Source organism: Musca domestica, unplaced genomic scaffold (assembly GCF_030504385.1).
Source record: "Musca domestica strain aabys unplaced genomic scaffold, Musca_domestica.polishedcontigs.V.1.1 259, whole genome shotgun sequence".
In the NCBI taxonomy this organism is placed as follows: domain Eukaryota; kingdom Metazoa; phylum Arthropoda; class Insecta; order Diptera; family Muscidae; genus Musca; species Musca domestica.
The window spans coordinates 595114-611810 of NW_026712282.1; the positions used below are offsets into that span (position 1 = coordinate 595114).

At 33.8% G+C, this 16697-nt stretch overlaps 1 protein-coding gene across 1 annotated transcript in view; it reads left to right on the forward strand.

Annotated features, from left to right (window-relative positions):
- The window catches only part of LOC131803009 (pinin-like), a 69007-nt gene extending 53405 nt beyond the window's left edge, over positions 1–15602 (forward strand). Inside the window, exon 2 of the mRNA XM_059123879.1 lies at positions 14799–15602. Within this exon, the coding sequence (XP_058979862.1) occupies positions 14799–15492 (694 nt within the window). The 3' untranslated portion in view covers positions 15493–15602. The remainder of the gene's footprint in view (positions 1–14798) is intronic.
- Positions 15603–16697: the final 1095 nt, after the last annotated feature.

Sequence of the window (16697 nt, forward strand, 5' to 3'; positions counted from 1 at the left end):
AGTACATGAAAGGTTTGCCAACTACGTATTACCAGCAAAACCTGAAGATATGACTCTAAAGGATACAGTAGAGAAACTCAAGAAACTCTTTGGTAAAACAGAAACACAAGTCTCACAAAGATACAAATGCCTTCAGCTAGCAAAAGGCGACAGCGAAGATTTCAGAGAGTACGCAAGCAGAGTAAACCTACAATGCGAACTATTCAAAATGAAAGAACTGAAAATCGACCAATTCAAACGTCTCATTTTCGTCAAGGACTCAAGTCAGCAAAAGACCACGACATAAGACTTCGCTTACTAAAGGTACTGGATGATGAAAACACTACAATGAACCTAGATCAACTAGTAGACGAAACACAACGAATTCTAGATCTCAAATCGGACAACATTCTCATTGAACATCAATCAAAAATCTTCTGTTCACTCAACAAGCACGCAAAAGACTTTAAGAAGCACAAAACACCCAATTCACCCTGTTGGTATTGCGGAGACCTTCACTACGTCAAATTTTGTCCTTTCCAGAAACATAAATACACAACATGCAATCAAGTGGGTCATAAAAATAACTTTTGCAACATCGCTAAGACTGGTAAGAATTTCAAATCATCATCTGAAAACAACCAGAACGAATTCAAGAAATACAGCAATTCAAGGAAATCATTCAAAACTAAGGCAGTTTTCAAAACACAACATTAATTTCCGCGACTTAAGGAAATACACAACTGTCCTATTTAACAACAATCCTGTAAAACTTCAAATTGATACTGCGTCAGACATATCAATTGTATCTATCAACACATGGAAAGCTATAGGTAAGCCTGAAGCCTACGAAACTTTTGACAACGCTAGCGACGCAAACTCAATCAAGTTTCTAGGAGAATTTCAATGTGACGTCACAATCGACAAAACATCAAAAACATTAAAATGTTATATAACAGATATAGAAAAACTCAATATCATGGGAATCGATTGGATTCAATCATTCAATCTATGGCAGAAACCAATAACCTCATGGTGTCATAAAATAACCTATGTTGATGAAATAGCAGAATCGAAAACGAATTATCAAACAGTTTTTGATAACAGTACCCCAGGTCTGTGCAAAACAAAAGTCAACAATCACGAAAAACCCCCAGATGACTTTATAGTGGCTTCAATATCATTCGAAGAAGACATACGTAACGAGGTAAATGAAACTATGTCAGTTCTCCCAGTATCATTTAAAATGATCGTCGATGCAACAACAAAAGACACGGATTTACAAATGGTCCTCAAATACATTCAAACAGAATTTTACAATTATTCAATTTTTCAACCGCAAGGAAAATCTTTCGACGTTCGATGGTTGCATTCTTTTCAATAATCGTATAGTAATTCCTAAATCATATCAGAGACAAATCTTACAACAACTTCACAGAGGACACTTATCAACAGAACGCAGCAAAGCCATCGCCAGAAGTTATGTTTATTTGCCAAACATCGACAAACAAATTGAAGACTTTGTTCGGAAATGCAAAAATTGTCAACATGCGGCAAAAAGTCCAGTGAAAACAAATCTTTGCCCATGGCCATTAACTTCACACCCTCTTGAAAGGATACATATAGACTATGCTGGTCCAGAAAAAGGTAAATATTATCTTCTTATCATCGACTCGTATTCAAAATACCCTGTTATCTACGAGACAACAACGACAACCACATATGCAACATTAAAAATGTTAAACGGATACTGTGCACTCTTCGGAAATCCTGAACAATTAGTCTCGGACAACGGAACACAGTTCTGTTCAGAACAATTTGAGAAGTGGTGCAGCAAAAAAGGCATTAAACACACAAGGACTGTTCGTTTTCATCCAAGTTCAAATGGACAAGCCGAGCGTTTCGTTGATACACTTAAACGGGCATTAAAAAAAACTCGAAGGGGAAGAAACGCCTACGGAATCTCTCCAAACCTTCCTAGAAGTCTACAGATCCACACCAAATCCCAACGCACCAGAAGGTAAGTCTCCAGCAGAATCCTTCATCGGAAGAAAAATGAGAACGGTCTTCGACGTTCTAAGGAAACAACAATCGCCTGAGTATAACGTCAATCACAAAATGGAACAGCAGTACAATACCAAACACGGTACCAAAACAGAGAGTTTAGCAACGGAGAATTGGTCTATGCAAGAAACTTCAAAGGAAACAAAAGTTACTGGACAACAGGCGAAATAGTCGAGCGTAAAGGAAAAGTCATTTATAACACTCTAATCGAGGTTGGGGACAGAAAAATTCTAGTACGAGCTCATACTGATCAACTTCGACATAGAGAATCGGTAGAGTCAAGCAGTCAAGATCGACAAAAACTACCATTGGACGTACTACTTGAAGAATTCGAAATCGCTTTGCCTAAACATCAAGAACATTTTGCAACTCAAACAGGTTCACCAAACTGGACCTCAAAGAATAACAAGTCGCAGACAACCAGTCAAACCTATTTCAAGATCACCTTCTCATCTTAAGGAGGGAGATGTTGGGGCAACCCACATTAACAGTATGGCATCTCATGTTGCAACATCCTATACGGCAACGCTCATATAATAGGACGCCGTGCTACCGCCATTTCAGCTTGTGCAGTCTTGTTCTGTCTGTCACTCGAGTCTGACTCACTACATTGTAACTTCTTCATTACTTTTAAATTAGTAGCTGTGAACGCTCATCATCCAATAAATCTTTACACCTTTAGTATTAACAAACATTGGCTTTTATTTCAAACCATAAAAGCACAACAAAAACAGCGTTTGTTGTTTATAGTGGAGAATGATGGTAATTTTACCAGGGAGTAAGGCAAGGAATACCTAAATTTCGGAAAGAGCCACCAATCCTCATCAGTTCTTTGTATGGGATATTCTCCCCAGGAGTTATTTTAAAAGTAACTCCTATTACAAAAAATCTTTTTTACCCAAATGACGAGATTGTGAGCTCAATAGAAGAGGAACCAAACAATTACCTAAATCTAAAATTCTATTGGAAAAACTTCTAAATCTTACAATCGCACTTATAAAGATTTTCATCTCTCTCCACTTGTTATGCTTTCGTTTTACATGAACGTTACAAAAAAAAAATAACAATAATGTTTTGTTTTTATAAAAACAATAATAATAGGATTAAGCCTGACCATTTTCCAACAATAAAATACCAACAGTTCTGATCGGTGCGATGTAATGGATGCTGAGAATGAGTTCGGTGCACATCATAAATTGTTCTGGATTAAGTCGGTTGCGAGACTACAACGAATGAGGGTATATTGCGTCGTGCTGCAGCAACGAAGTTCCCAGCGAGTCCACATGCCCGTCGTCCTCACCTGAGTCTTCGTCGGAGTACGAACTCCACCGTGGGTGAATGTAACTTAAAGTACTTTACGGGAACGCTTTACCAAATGTGATGGGCCATACTAATTTATAAAAGGCTTATATCACATTACATAACATAAACTAATTAAATTTCTTAAACTACATATCTTAAGTTTTTGTAAAGGCTTTGTGAGTGTATTTGCTATCATGTTGGACAATGTTCAAATATAACAGCTTCCGATTGACATTAGTCTCGTAGAAAATAATATTTCACGTCGATATGTTTATTTCTTGGATTTACTTTCAGATCTTGCATTAATTTCAGTCAGTTTTAATTATCTTCAAAAATCGCAGGCGTAGTCATACTTAATTTGAATTCCTTCATAAGTTGAATGGACCACAAAAGTTCTTGAGATGCTTCAGCAAGAGCGACATACTCAGGCTCCGTTCAAGAAAACGTAACATTTGGTTGCTTTCTGCATCGCGAAGCTTAATAAAATATTCGATTTACGACCGTTGATGTCTCCGGCCCAATCGGCATCCGTATTACACACACTTTTTATATTTTTAGTGCCCTTTAAGTATCGTAGAACCCTATAATTCTATATAGTGCACATCCGTAGGACTACTTACATTCCTGGATAGCCAAGAAAATATCAGGACCAGTATTATTTGAAATATACAGCAATGATCCAATAGCTTTTCAATATACGTTATTATTTTCAAATAAAACTCAAAACATAAGTTATTGAATCTGCATCACCTTTAACTACATACAAACAGGGCTGTTTTTTTCTTTGTTGAAACGAAGATTCCAATAACGTGCCGACTTAGTTGGTCCATATGGGCTACGTATTAATTTACATACTAGATGTTCATTTCCAGGTAAAATAAATCCTTCAGGTTAATCTACATAAATCTCGGCACTCAACCCACCATATAAAAATTCCGTCTTGATATGTATATGATATATTCATGATGACCTGCAGTAATCAATAAGCTCCTAATTGGTGATTGTTTCACGAATAGTACTAAGATCTCGCCATACTTCTGTGAAAACCTCCTTGCAACAAACCTCGTTTTATAATTTTTCTCACCATCAGCTGCCTCTTTAACCTTAAAGATCCACTTACTGACAACTGTTTTCATGTCTGTTGGTAGTTTCACCAAATGTCATGTTTTATTTTTATTCAGCGCTTTCATTTCCGATTTCATGGCTTTGAACACTGCTCTTTATCTGGTCTAGACACAGCCTCCAGATTATACTTTCCGCAACATCATCTAATATTTTACGTTTTTGTTTACTTACGTGCACATACGCCGCACATGCATACATCCGGATATGACTCAAATTGGGAGAGATTCAAAAGGTGTAACGTCTACAGATGCTGACAGCATGCGGTTCTGAATATAATTGGCGCTATTCACAGCCTCTGCACAATATTTCAATAAAAAATGTAAGTCAAATAACGTACATCTGCCCATTTCTACCAGGCTTCCGGTTTTCCGTCACTTTATGCATTGTATCTTTTCTTTTGAAATATTTTTTCATTTTCTTATTACAAACTCTCCACCTTGATCAGTTCGTAGAACCTGCAAACGTTTGATTCTCACACATTTCAACTAATTCCTTTATTTTCTCAAATGCTTGATCCTTCGATGATAAAAAATAAAAAGTGCAATGCCGGCTAAAATCGTCGGTCAGTGCCATAAAATATTTATTTCCCGAGTGTGTTACATTTTGCATAGGGGCACATAAATTGCAATGCACTAAATCCAATAATATACTCTGCGATTTTGTTTCTGACTTCTTTGTAAACACTTGTCTTGTTTGCTTTGCCGATACAGAATTGCATTTGTTGGACTTAATTCCTTCTACTTTATTTTAGTTCACTACAGTTTTAATTATTTGCAAATTTCTATGACCATGCCGTCTATGCCACGTATGCAAATACTACTATTAGAAACTGCTACTAGAAACTTTCATGACAATCCCTTTATGCTCCAACACATACAAATTTCATTTCAGTGTTGCCTTTGTTTACACACGATCATTCTGAGTTATCGAGCAACCACCGGACTTGAATATCACATCAAAACCTTGACTAGTTAAATTGCAAACTGACAACAAACATCTATCTAATTTAGGAACCAACGAAATGTTCCTTATTGTTATGGTTCTGCCTTAAATCAATTTCATCGGACATATATATAACGTTTCTAATATTCTTGTTGATTTTTATAAAATATTCATCTTGCGGCTCACATGACATGTTGCGGCAGAATCAACATACTATTTACGTTATTAATACTATTCATTGACCTTGGGGGCTTTAGTATAATGGTATAGAATGAATAAATAATATTTCCAATCACCGTTCAGTCTGATATCATATATGTCAAAACAAAAATGCTCATCACTATTACTAGCAACATAAACTCTGTCGTCGTTCTGTCTCAAACTTGGACAATTTCTCTTCACCACCGCACTTTCGCTTTTATCCCTGCAACAATTTCTCCTTCACTAAATCCAGTGTAAGACCTGCTTCTGGTCTCATTTTTAATGATGATATTAAATTGGTATATTCCTGATCCTGAAAAGTTTCGCCCAAGTCTCGCAAACGATCCTCAATCGATAAATATTCACTTATGTGATCTTCTATTGCACGACTTCAAGTAAACATCATCGATGACATTTGCGGATTAGGCTAACTTTGTTGGTTATACTCGCCTTGTCGTGATGTTTTTTCAAAGCGTCCCAGAATTCTTTGAAGTCTTATGTTGTTTGATTATTACCTTCTGTGACCCTTCCACAGCCAAACCAATAGCAGCTCTCGCTTTACCATCACGCAACATCCCTCTCAAGCAGCAATAGCTCCATATAGATAATTGCTCTTTCCCAGGTGTGGAAATTGTGCGTAGTTCATGGCCATCGATGTATAATTCTCTTTACTTTTCACCATAAGTGATTTAATATTGGCCCGTAACCTCTCAAGCAGCAGCTGTTCCACATTAAACTTCTATATATTATTGCTGTTTCCAGTTTTGGAAATAGTGCGTAGTTCATCTCTATCGATGTAGAATTTTCATTACTTTTCACTATAATCGATTTAAAATTGCGCGTATCTGGGCCCGTAACCTGTTTGTTGTGATGGACTATACTAATTCATACGAGGCTTACATCACATTATTTTTGTATCCTCCATATAACGGTACCTCCCTTTATTCGGTATTTTGATGATTTAGATACATTATCCACCGGATTTAATTTAAATTTCGTATTTGAAGTTTTCTTAATGGGTTATACAATCTATGAAGAAAATTGTCTATGCAGGTCCAGATCTTCGTATAGACCCTAAGTATCGGTATCACCATATATTCGGTATATTTTAGATTTTAACAGATTTTTTAAGGGATTCTATTTTCATTTTTATTTTTAATTGTGGGAAATAATATCATAATATCATCAGTATCACCATATATTCGGTATATTTTAGATTTTAACAGAATTTTTAAGGGATTCTATTTTCATTTTTATTTTTTAATTGTGGGAAATAATACCTATAAAAACTTGAAAATTCTGACAACCCTGTCGTGAGATAGTTGATATTTTTTGGTAATTTTTATTGAAAACTAATAAAAGTCTATTTTTCAAGACTTTTAACTAACGTGTGCGACAAAATTAGTACAAAATCATAGATAAGTATATTTCTTACAAGCATACTTGTTAGTGATTTAGAGTAGTGTGTTTTATGCATATTAGTGTAATTGGAATTATTCTTGTTTCAATTGTTCAAGTTAGAATTGTCTTCATCTTTTTCTAACCTCTCTAATTGTTGTTATAATAAATTTTTGTTATTCCTTTTTCCTACATTCTGTCTTGTCATAAAGGAGAGTTGCCATATATTTATTTATTAATCTATTTCTGTCCTTCTTAAAAGTTTCTCGGTTCAATTCCCGCTACAGTAAATTTTGTCATCTGAGTAATTGTAAGAATCCTACTGTATCTGTTGGAACAATTGAGTGTTAGCTTTGCTTCAACCGGTCACATGCTCATTGTGCTGGAATTGAGGTAAATGTTGCTGATGCCCTCAATTTAGATTTTAATGGATTAAGGTGGGGGTTGTATTAAATACCGAAATATTATCGTAGAGTTTTATAACTTTTCGAAAGAAATATCTGCGGAAATTCGAGAAATTAATAAGAATATTGGAATATTTACCTCCGAATGTTGTGATTTAATGCAATTTTCGTGGCGTGGCTAATTTAGATGAATTAGTTTCCTTACTAGTCGTATTTGGCCTGAAGCGTAAAAGGACTGCTAAGAAGTATTTAACTAATGTTGATGCTTCTGGCGTACAAGACGCTTCAGATTGTATGTTAGCTCCTCAGCCGGCTCCTGGTGCTTCTTCCAACTCAGTTTCAAAATCTCAACAAGTTAAAGATAAACCATTATCTATGGCTCCTGCCATGAAAATGGTTTTTGTATCGAGATTCGCACCAGATATATCTGCTGAGGATATAAGTTCTTATATGAAGTCGAAAATCGAAGGAGATTACTTCCTGAGATGTTACAAACTACATTCGTCATTCTCAGAAAGTAGATCTTCTTTTAAATTTGTTTTACCCTAAAATCATTTCGATGCGGTAATTACGAATGAATTTTGGCCTGCTAGGGCATGTGTAAAAGAATTTGTAGAAAAATCAGAAAATTTAGCTCACATACCTCACTTACCAGTTTCTGCTTCAAAAAACTAAAAAATGATTTATCAATTTGCTATCAGAATGTAAGGGGTTAAAATCTAAATTATCTCGATAATACACTGATTGTTTTGCCTTTGAATACAACATTTTATAATTTTCCGAAACTTGGTTAAATCCGTCTATATTGAATACTGAAATTTTATGACAAAATATCAAATATATCGCAAATATTTTTGATTGATGTACGCTGATGATGTAAAATTATTCATGACTCATAAATCTCAAATAAATGCTGACTTACTGCAGAGGCTATTTAAGTCTTTTTAATTGGTGTCATCTCAATGGCATGGAGTTGAATTTAAAAAATTTAAGCATATGTTTTTTTTAGATCTAAAGCTATATCAAATCATTATAGTATAAATGGATATGTGTTATCAACTGTAGATTCCTTCACTGATCTGGAGTATCGATGGACCCCAAATTAAATTTTAATAACCATATTACTTAAGTGTAGGCAATCTAATTAATTTTAGCCTGCTAGCATAAGAAGGCAAAACAAAATCACTATTCCAATGTAAACCTCGTAAGGCAAATAGCAGAAATTGTTTTTGCACGGATTCTATTTTATCTGAATATATTGCATATTGAGGATCCCATACAACAGAACCATATTCCAATATAGGTCTAACAAGAGACGTAAATAACTGTTTTGTTATATATGGATCAGAAAATTCTTTTATATTGTAATATCAGAGAAGAAGATCTGGAGAAGCACATATGCTTACATTTGCTTAAATTTAACTCCATACAATTTAACCTGCACCATTTAAAAAGGCTATCTAAATCGTTTTGAAGTAAACTAGCTCGTTTATCACAATTATGAGAAATGAATAATTTAACATCATCTGCGTACATTAGCAATTTCGAGTAATTTATGGAATTAGGTAAATCGTTGATAAATAAAAGAAAGAGGACCGGTTAATTATATATTAGGAGTTCATGGTTAACCCTATCAAAAGCTTTACTAAAATCAGTATAAATTGTATCAGTTTGTTTACGCTGAACAAATCCTTTTATTACTGTTGACGTAAATTGTATAAGATTTGTTGTAGTTGAAAGACCACTACGAAAACCATGCTGGACAAACCATATGGACTCAATATAGATTGAATTTTCTGTGAAATTACTGTAGTAATTACTTTTTCAAACAATTTTGGTATGGCACTTAATTTTGCAATTCCTCTATAATTTGACACATTAGTAAGACTACCAGACTTATGTAAAGGTATAATATAAGATTTTTTCCAGAAAGTAGGAAAGTGACCAAATTTAAGTGAATAATTAAACAATATAGTTAACGGAAGTGCTAATGTTTCTGAACAATATTTAAGAATTATATTAGGTATGCCATCCGGTCCTGGACATTTAATCGATTTTAAACTACGCAGACTATTGGACACATCCTGGCGTTGTAGAAAAGGCATACAAATTTGATCAGCCTGTGACAACTTATAAGGATACAAATCTTTAATTTGGCAAGATGTACTGGAATAGGTTGTGGCAAAAAAATCTGCGAAAGATTCAGCAATATCTGTGCCTGTGACAAATTCTTCATTGTTGTATTTCAATACTGAGGGCTTTGAGGAAACTTTTCGTTTTAGATTAACAAAATCATAAAAAGATTTAGGATTGGATTTAAAATTATTTTTAATCTTGTCTAGGTAAAGATTATACAATCTACGAGACTCTAAAGTATATTTAGATCTACCAACAGAGTAATTAGTGTAGTCTATTGTTAAGCCTGATTTTTTATATTTACGAAAAAGCTTATTTTTAGAGTTTTTTAAACTTGATAACTCAGAGGTTATCCACGGATATTTATTTGAATTTTTAACTCTAGTGGTTGGAACACATTCCATTTTAAATCTATTTAAAATATCATAAAATTTATCTATTATATATTCTAAATCTTTATGGCTGTTACACAGGCACACAGAAGCCCAATTTACGGAGGAAATGAGGGTATTAAATTTTCGAAAATTAGTTTTTTGTAATTAAGGACAGTTTTAAATAAGTCGGACTGACTTTCTTCAATTACATAACTGTGAGTCATGGAGATATATAAAGTTGGATGGTATATATCTTCAGGAGTGCATATTGGAAGAATTCTGAATATATCAAAATGCTGTGTTACAAACGCCAAATCAAGAGGGAATTTTCACACTGTTTATTTGATAAAGATTTAAGTCACACAAACTGTTCATTTCGGATGGCAAAGGAATCAAAGCTTCAGAATCTGGCATTGGAAGCCACCTAATGGAGGGCATATTAAAATCACCAAGGATAAGAATGTGATCGGAATCTTTCCTTTTTTCAGTGATTAAATTTATTGCTGATAAATGCTGATTATAAATGTCAAATGAAGATGAAGGGGGAATATAAGAGCAAGTTACAAACAATTTAGATATGCCCAATTCAATGGAAACACCAACAAATTCTATATCAAGAAAATCATTTAGATCAATTAAATTAGTGGTATATTTGGTATCAACTGCAATAAGGACGCCACCACCTTTTTTACAAACACGATCTTTTCTAAATATTTGATATTTTGAACATAAAATTTCACTATTTAATATAGATGTTTTTAACCAAGTTTCGGAGAAAACCAATACATTATAATTGAAACCAATGCTATCAGTATATAAACTGGTTAATTTTGTATTAAGCCCCCTTACATTATGATAGCAAATAGAAAATGAGTCATTTAGTTTTTTGGCACCGAATCTGGTCTAAGAGGCAAATGAGCTAAATTATCGGATCTCTCCACAAATTCTTTAATAAATGCCCTAGCAGGCCAAAATTCTTTTAAAATCAACTGTACAAAAATATTTTCAGGCACAACGATTTTGAAAGAAGATCTACTTTCAGAAAATGCAGATCGGAGCTTATAACATCTCAAAAGGTAATCTCCTTCAATTTTTGATTTTATATAATAGATTATGTCATCGGCCGTTGTTTCTGGCGCAAACCTTGTTGCAAATATCATTTTCATGGCGGGAGCCATAGATAATGATCTTTGGACAGGTTGAGTTTTGCCAGTAGCAGTCTCGGGACGATCACTAGTGATAAGTGAAGGAAGTGATAATTCCTGTATGTTACGAGTAGATTGTGAGGTTTTCTTAGAAACCTCACTATCAATACTCATAACTTCAGGATTATTTACCCCTTTACCTATACCGCTGTTATCTACCGGAACTGGGTGTGTAACAACACTGGCATACGACTGTTCACGTCCAGTCTCAGTTGTTTCAGTGATATTAACTGAAACCGGTTGTGGATCAGTGTTCTCCACAGAAACTATTGCTTTGCGACTAGGCATTCCCTTAGTTGGTGCCTTTTTCGCAGCCCATTTGCGTTTCTGGCCAGAAACTGACGGTGACGACACAAACTCATCTAATTCTTGGTATTTCTCAAACAATGTAGAGAAATTCTCGAATCGGAGTGATAGGGAGGAAAAATGTTTTTTCATCGATGTCAATTCCGACTGCAAATCCTTTACAAAATTATAAAAGTCTGCAGATAGTTTCCTACATTGCACACAACACCAACATTATTTCTAATTGTGTCTACAACTTTGCATTAATCCTAGCACATTTTGCATGCCATTGATTAAGACAAAACCAACAGGTAACACACAATTCATCCTCTGCAACAATATTACACAATTCAAAAGGGCACGACATTTTTTTATTTAATTATTATTATTTTAATTATAATTATTTCTTTTTTAATACACAAGTTACAACTATATTTTCAAGATTAGATCTGTAGCTGGAATTTTTTATTTGTTTATTTTATTCTTTTTTAAATGTTGGCAACTCTTATGAGATGACAAACAAAACAAGACGATATGTTACAACAACTAATTAGCTAATGTAACAAAAGAAAGAGGATAAAAGGAGAATGTACAACTACAAAATTTGAAAATTGATATTACTTTAAAAGACAAAACAAGATTTTAAAACACTACACCAATTATCACTTTGAGTTACAAAATCACTATTGAACACTTTAATACACTTTTTTACCAGATTAATTAATTTAATAAAACATATAACTAATAATTTTTTCAAAAGCACGGAGCACCACAATTTTTTGACACAACAGGATTGCCTTTTATTTTGATAAAATCGAGTCCGTACAGAAGCAATTCTTGCTTTTTGCTTTAAGAGGTTTAAATTTGTTTTGTTATGCCCTCTTATACTAGCAGGTTAAAATTAATTCGATTACCTTCATTAAAAAGTAGACGCATTATGTTTAATTGTATAATGATGTTAAAAATTTTAAGCGGTACTGTACCATCTGATTTTCTTATTTCGTCTATTTGAATAAATGTTCCTTTTAGAACTAGTAGATATCAATTTTTATATACTGACTTACATCGCTCAAACTATGCGATGGTGACCCTGTCAGTGTTGATTTTAATTATTTACTGGTAACCCATCATGGTGCGGATCATAATGTGTACGCGATCCCTACGTATGGGGATGGTCTCCCCCTCGGTCGGTAGGGGTGGGAAATTTGTGGCATATTTATCGATTGTGGATCATTTGCGAGACTTGGGCGAAGCATTTATGTAAATATTTCGCTCTTTTAAAGATGTCAAACTTTTGCCAATCTAAGGCCGATCAGGACCTCAATCCTATATTTGCCACATCTGCAAATATAGTTTTAAGAACTCCAAAATAATCGGCCCTATTATGGTTGTCGTCGGCGTCGCAAAATGAAGTCGAGGCAATAATAATGATAATAGGGTTGTCGCTTTTGTCAATAGCGACAAATGATTGACGTGAAGTCGATTTTAAGAAAATCTGTCACCGTAAAATATTGTGACGACATTGTATTTTTTAGTCGACGTTGATATTGTAACTTTTTTGTATTTGATATTTGACCATGAAAATAAGAACAGCAAAACAATTCGAAATGTTGGTTTCCGAATTGAAAAAAAAAAAAAAAACATTTTTGGCAAAAGGGTAAGTAAAGGTCATTTTCCAGCTAATTTTAAATCAGGTTGGAATCCATTGCCTCAAAATTAAATGTAAATGGGTCACCGATTAGAGACTGGCAAAAAGTATGTTAAAATTAAAATTATTTTTGTATGTTTTTATTAGTTAGTTTTCTAAAGTTCTTCTAGGTTTGGAAAGATTTAAAATTTAAAACTAAAAAACAATTGTGCACAATAAGTGTGAAGCCAGCAGCACTGGAGGTGGTATTTTTAAGCAAATGACTTTGTCGCTTTGGGAAGTGTCCTTCACGAATGTAATGCAGTTTCAAAAGTAACTGAATCTACCAGGTCGTGCACTTGGAGTAAAAAGTACGGAAAACATAATTTTAACAGACGATATTGATCTGGAAAATGAGCCAGTGGACAATGCTGATGACGAGTCTGATGTAACTTCTATCCAAGCTTCTCGATGATAAAAAGTCATCAAGGAAAGAAAAAACTATTGAACTCTTGAAAGAGCAGTATAAACTTTTGGAACAACACAATCAAGAGTCAGGCAATGCAAATATGTTTGTTTGCTGCACTCGCCGCTGCACTACTAATACATTTTCCACTTAATCCTCACTTGAACTTAAGATATGTAACGCATTTATAATATCCATTTTTCACTATATTTTTTATTTTTCCGAAAGAGACGAAATTAGAATTCAAAATACAAACAAATTTTTATCTTATTTTGTCAATTACAAAGGAGTGTTGCCAACGCTTTTTTAATTGTTGCCAACTTTTATTTTAAACTGTCGATGTCGCTTCAATGCCTTACCGTAATACCATTTTGAATCGAAGCGATGGTGAGAGCGACTTGCACATAAAGTCGACGACGACTATAGAAACGACAACCGTAATTGGGCCGTTAAAAAATATACATCCGAAAATTCAAGTCATTCACCGGTACAAGTGTCGATACGGTGTATCTTCCATCTTTTTGACATTAAAATGCACCTCTTGGTATATGATGTCAATGGGTTTTTAGGTGTAATGAAAAATGCCCAGTCTAGCTTCAATTTTTATTCAGTGTCATATTTTTATGAAAATTGCAGCATCTTCATTAAAAGTAAAACCTGAAATGGAATTAAATCTATATTGTTATTTTTATTGCAATACCTTTTTTGTTAACTTTTTTCACCAAGATATTACAAAATTAGTTTTAGTTTTTACTATATACCTGCCCGTCATTGTTTATCTTTTGCGTCTGCACTCGCGTGTACTAACTTAGTCGATTACTGATGCGATCGATTATTCATTACAAGGTAACGATTAGAAATCATGCTGCAAGCTGTATAGTTCTTTCCCCATCACGATTGAGCGCATAAAAGGACAGCCCAACTTAAGTTTTCTTTTATGACCACAACCTTTTGTTGTGGGTAAATTATTTTCTATTAGTTTATCATGCCACAAAATATTTTTTGGGCACACCCGTAAGGTATAGCTCTCATATAGTTCTACCACCTCTGACTCGTCACACACACAATTTGAGACCAAATGAGATCTAATATCCAATTTTATGATATCTTTTTCGGCAATAATTTTTATAGGTTCACCAACGTAGCCAGAGATGCCCTTCGCGGGTTGGCTTAAAGACAAAGAATTTTATTTCAATCACAAAATAAATGTGACACTCTCTGCCTTGATCTGCATTACAATATTTATTCATAACTGTTTGTTAATTACTCCTTTTTATTTGTCTTTTTCAGGCCCGAAAACAATAGAAATGGCGTAGGCATTCTCAAAAAGTGTGTATTAAGCATGAGTAAACGATCCAATGACTCCAAGTCAGTGTTTAATAGATTATCTTCGCCTCCGTTAATGCAAACAAGAAAAATTAGGCCACATTTAAACTCAAGAGTTATTCGAGAACTACCTACACGTCAAGAAATTCTTAAAGCGCAATGTTCTGATTCTGAGTCAATAGCCCGAAATCGCAGAATGTTTGGAGCATTGCTAGGAACATTAAATAAATTTTGTCAAGAGGAATCACGTTTAAAACAAAAGGAAGAAAGGAAAGCACAAATAGAAAAGAAACTTGAAGAGCAAGAAGTACACGAACGTGAGTCTCTTAAGAAGGAAAGGCAGTCACTGTTCCACTACAGAAAGTGCAAACAGATTGAAATAAAAAGTTTGGAGGAAAGGATTTGTCGTGTTAAAGATTACGAAATGTGGGAAACATCAACCTTATATTTGAAATCATACATAAAAACTAAGACCATTCCTAGCATATATTTCAGACCAAAACATTTAAATTCGGAAACAGAAAAACTACTTGAGAACTGTAATACTGCCTTATCGACCGTAATGTGCGACAGAAGAAGTGCTCTTGATGATGAATTAAATGTCATGAAAGACAGTCATCACACGGAGTTAGTTATGGACGATTATAATAGTTTATAAAAACGTTAAATTTACTATTTCTCATTAATTCGCTTCCTGCAGCTAATTAAGGTTGTCGAAATTAAAATGTAAATACATATTGTAAAATGACTAAATGGCATATATTTGGATTCACCTTTCGTTTTTTTTTTCTAACGTTCTTTAGAAGTAAGGAGAATTGGCACATAAGGTTTGTATACTGGTTATTAACTGAGATCAAATGATTAACTTAAATATAAATTTATTAATATAAATTACAAATCATGCTTACTAGCGAAACTCAACAAAGCGTGAGTATTAGGTTACGTACTGAAGATATAACCACTAAATAATGATACATACAAAATATATGACAATGTGTGCCTAAGCAAGAATATAATGTTATATACTGTGGGAGTGATAACTAAATAATGGAAGGTATTTTGTCTTACGCTAGTTAAACACAATACATCTTTCCTTTTAAAGAAGAAAAGTCATTGACATTGGTTATTGTTAGTTTTATTTTTATTTAATTTTATTAAACTAAACATTATTAATTAATTTAAATAGTTCTATTAATTGTAATTTTTACACACACTTATGATATTAATTTCATTATATATTTTTAGTTACAAACAATCATTTCTATATATTTTATATTTGATTCCCTAAAGCATCATAATCATCAAACATAATTATTCCAAATAGTAGTAAACTATTGCTCTGTTTCAAACACTGCAGGAATCTACTAGTTTTGCCATTTTGTCCGATATCGTAAAGGAAGAATCGGTTATTGTGGTAAAAACTAGCAGCTCTGGAACAGAGACTATATCGGATAATTGTGTATAAATATTTGCAAATATATTTATACCCTCCAAAAAGTTTTGGTGAGTGGAGGGTATATTAAGTTTGTCATTCCTTTTGTAACATCTCGAAATATACATTTTATTAGACCCCACAAAGTATATATATATTCTTGATCAGCATAAAATTATATGTCGATTTAGCGATGTCCTTTCGTATGTCTGTCTGTGGAAATCACTCTAGCTTCCGAACGAATCGAAGTAGATTGATAAAGTTTTACTCAAATGTATATTATGTCTGCAGGACTTTTGGTATTGAAAATGGGCCATGTAGGTCTACGTTTTGGTATATACGGTACCTCCCGATATTTGGTATTCTGATGATTTTAGCGACAATATTCATCGGGATTGTTTCAAATTTGGTTGAAGTTCAAAATGGATACT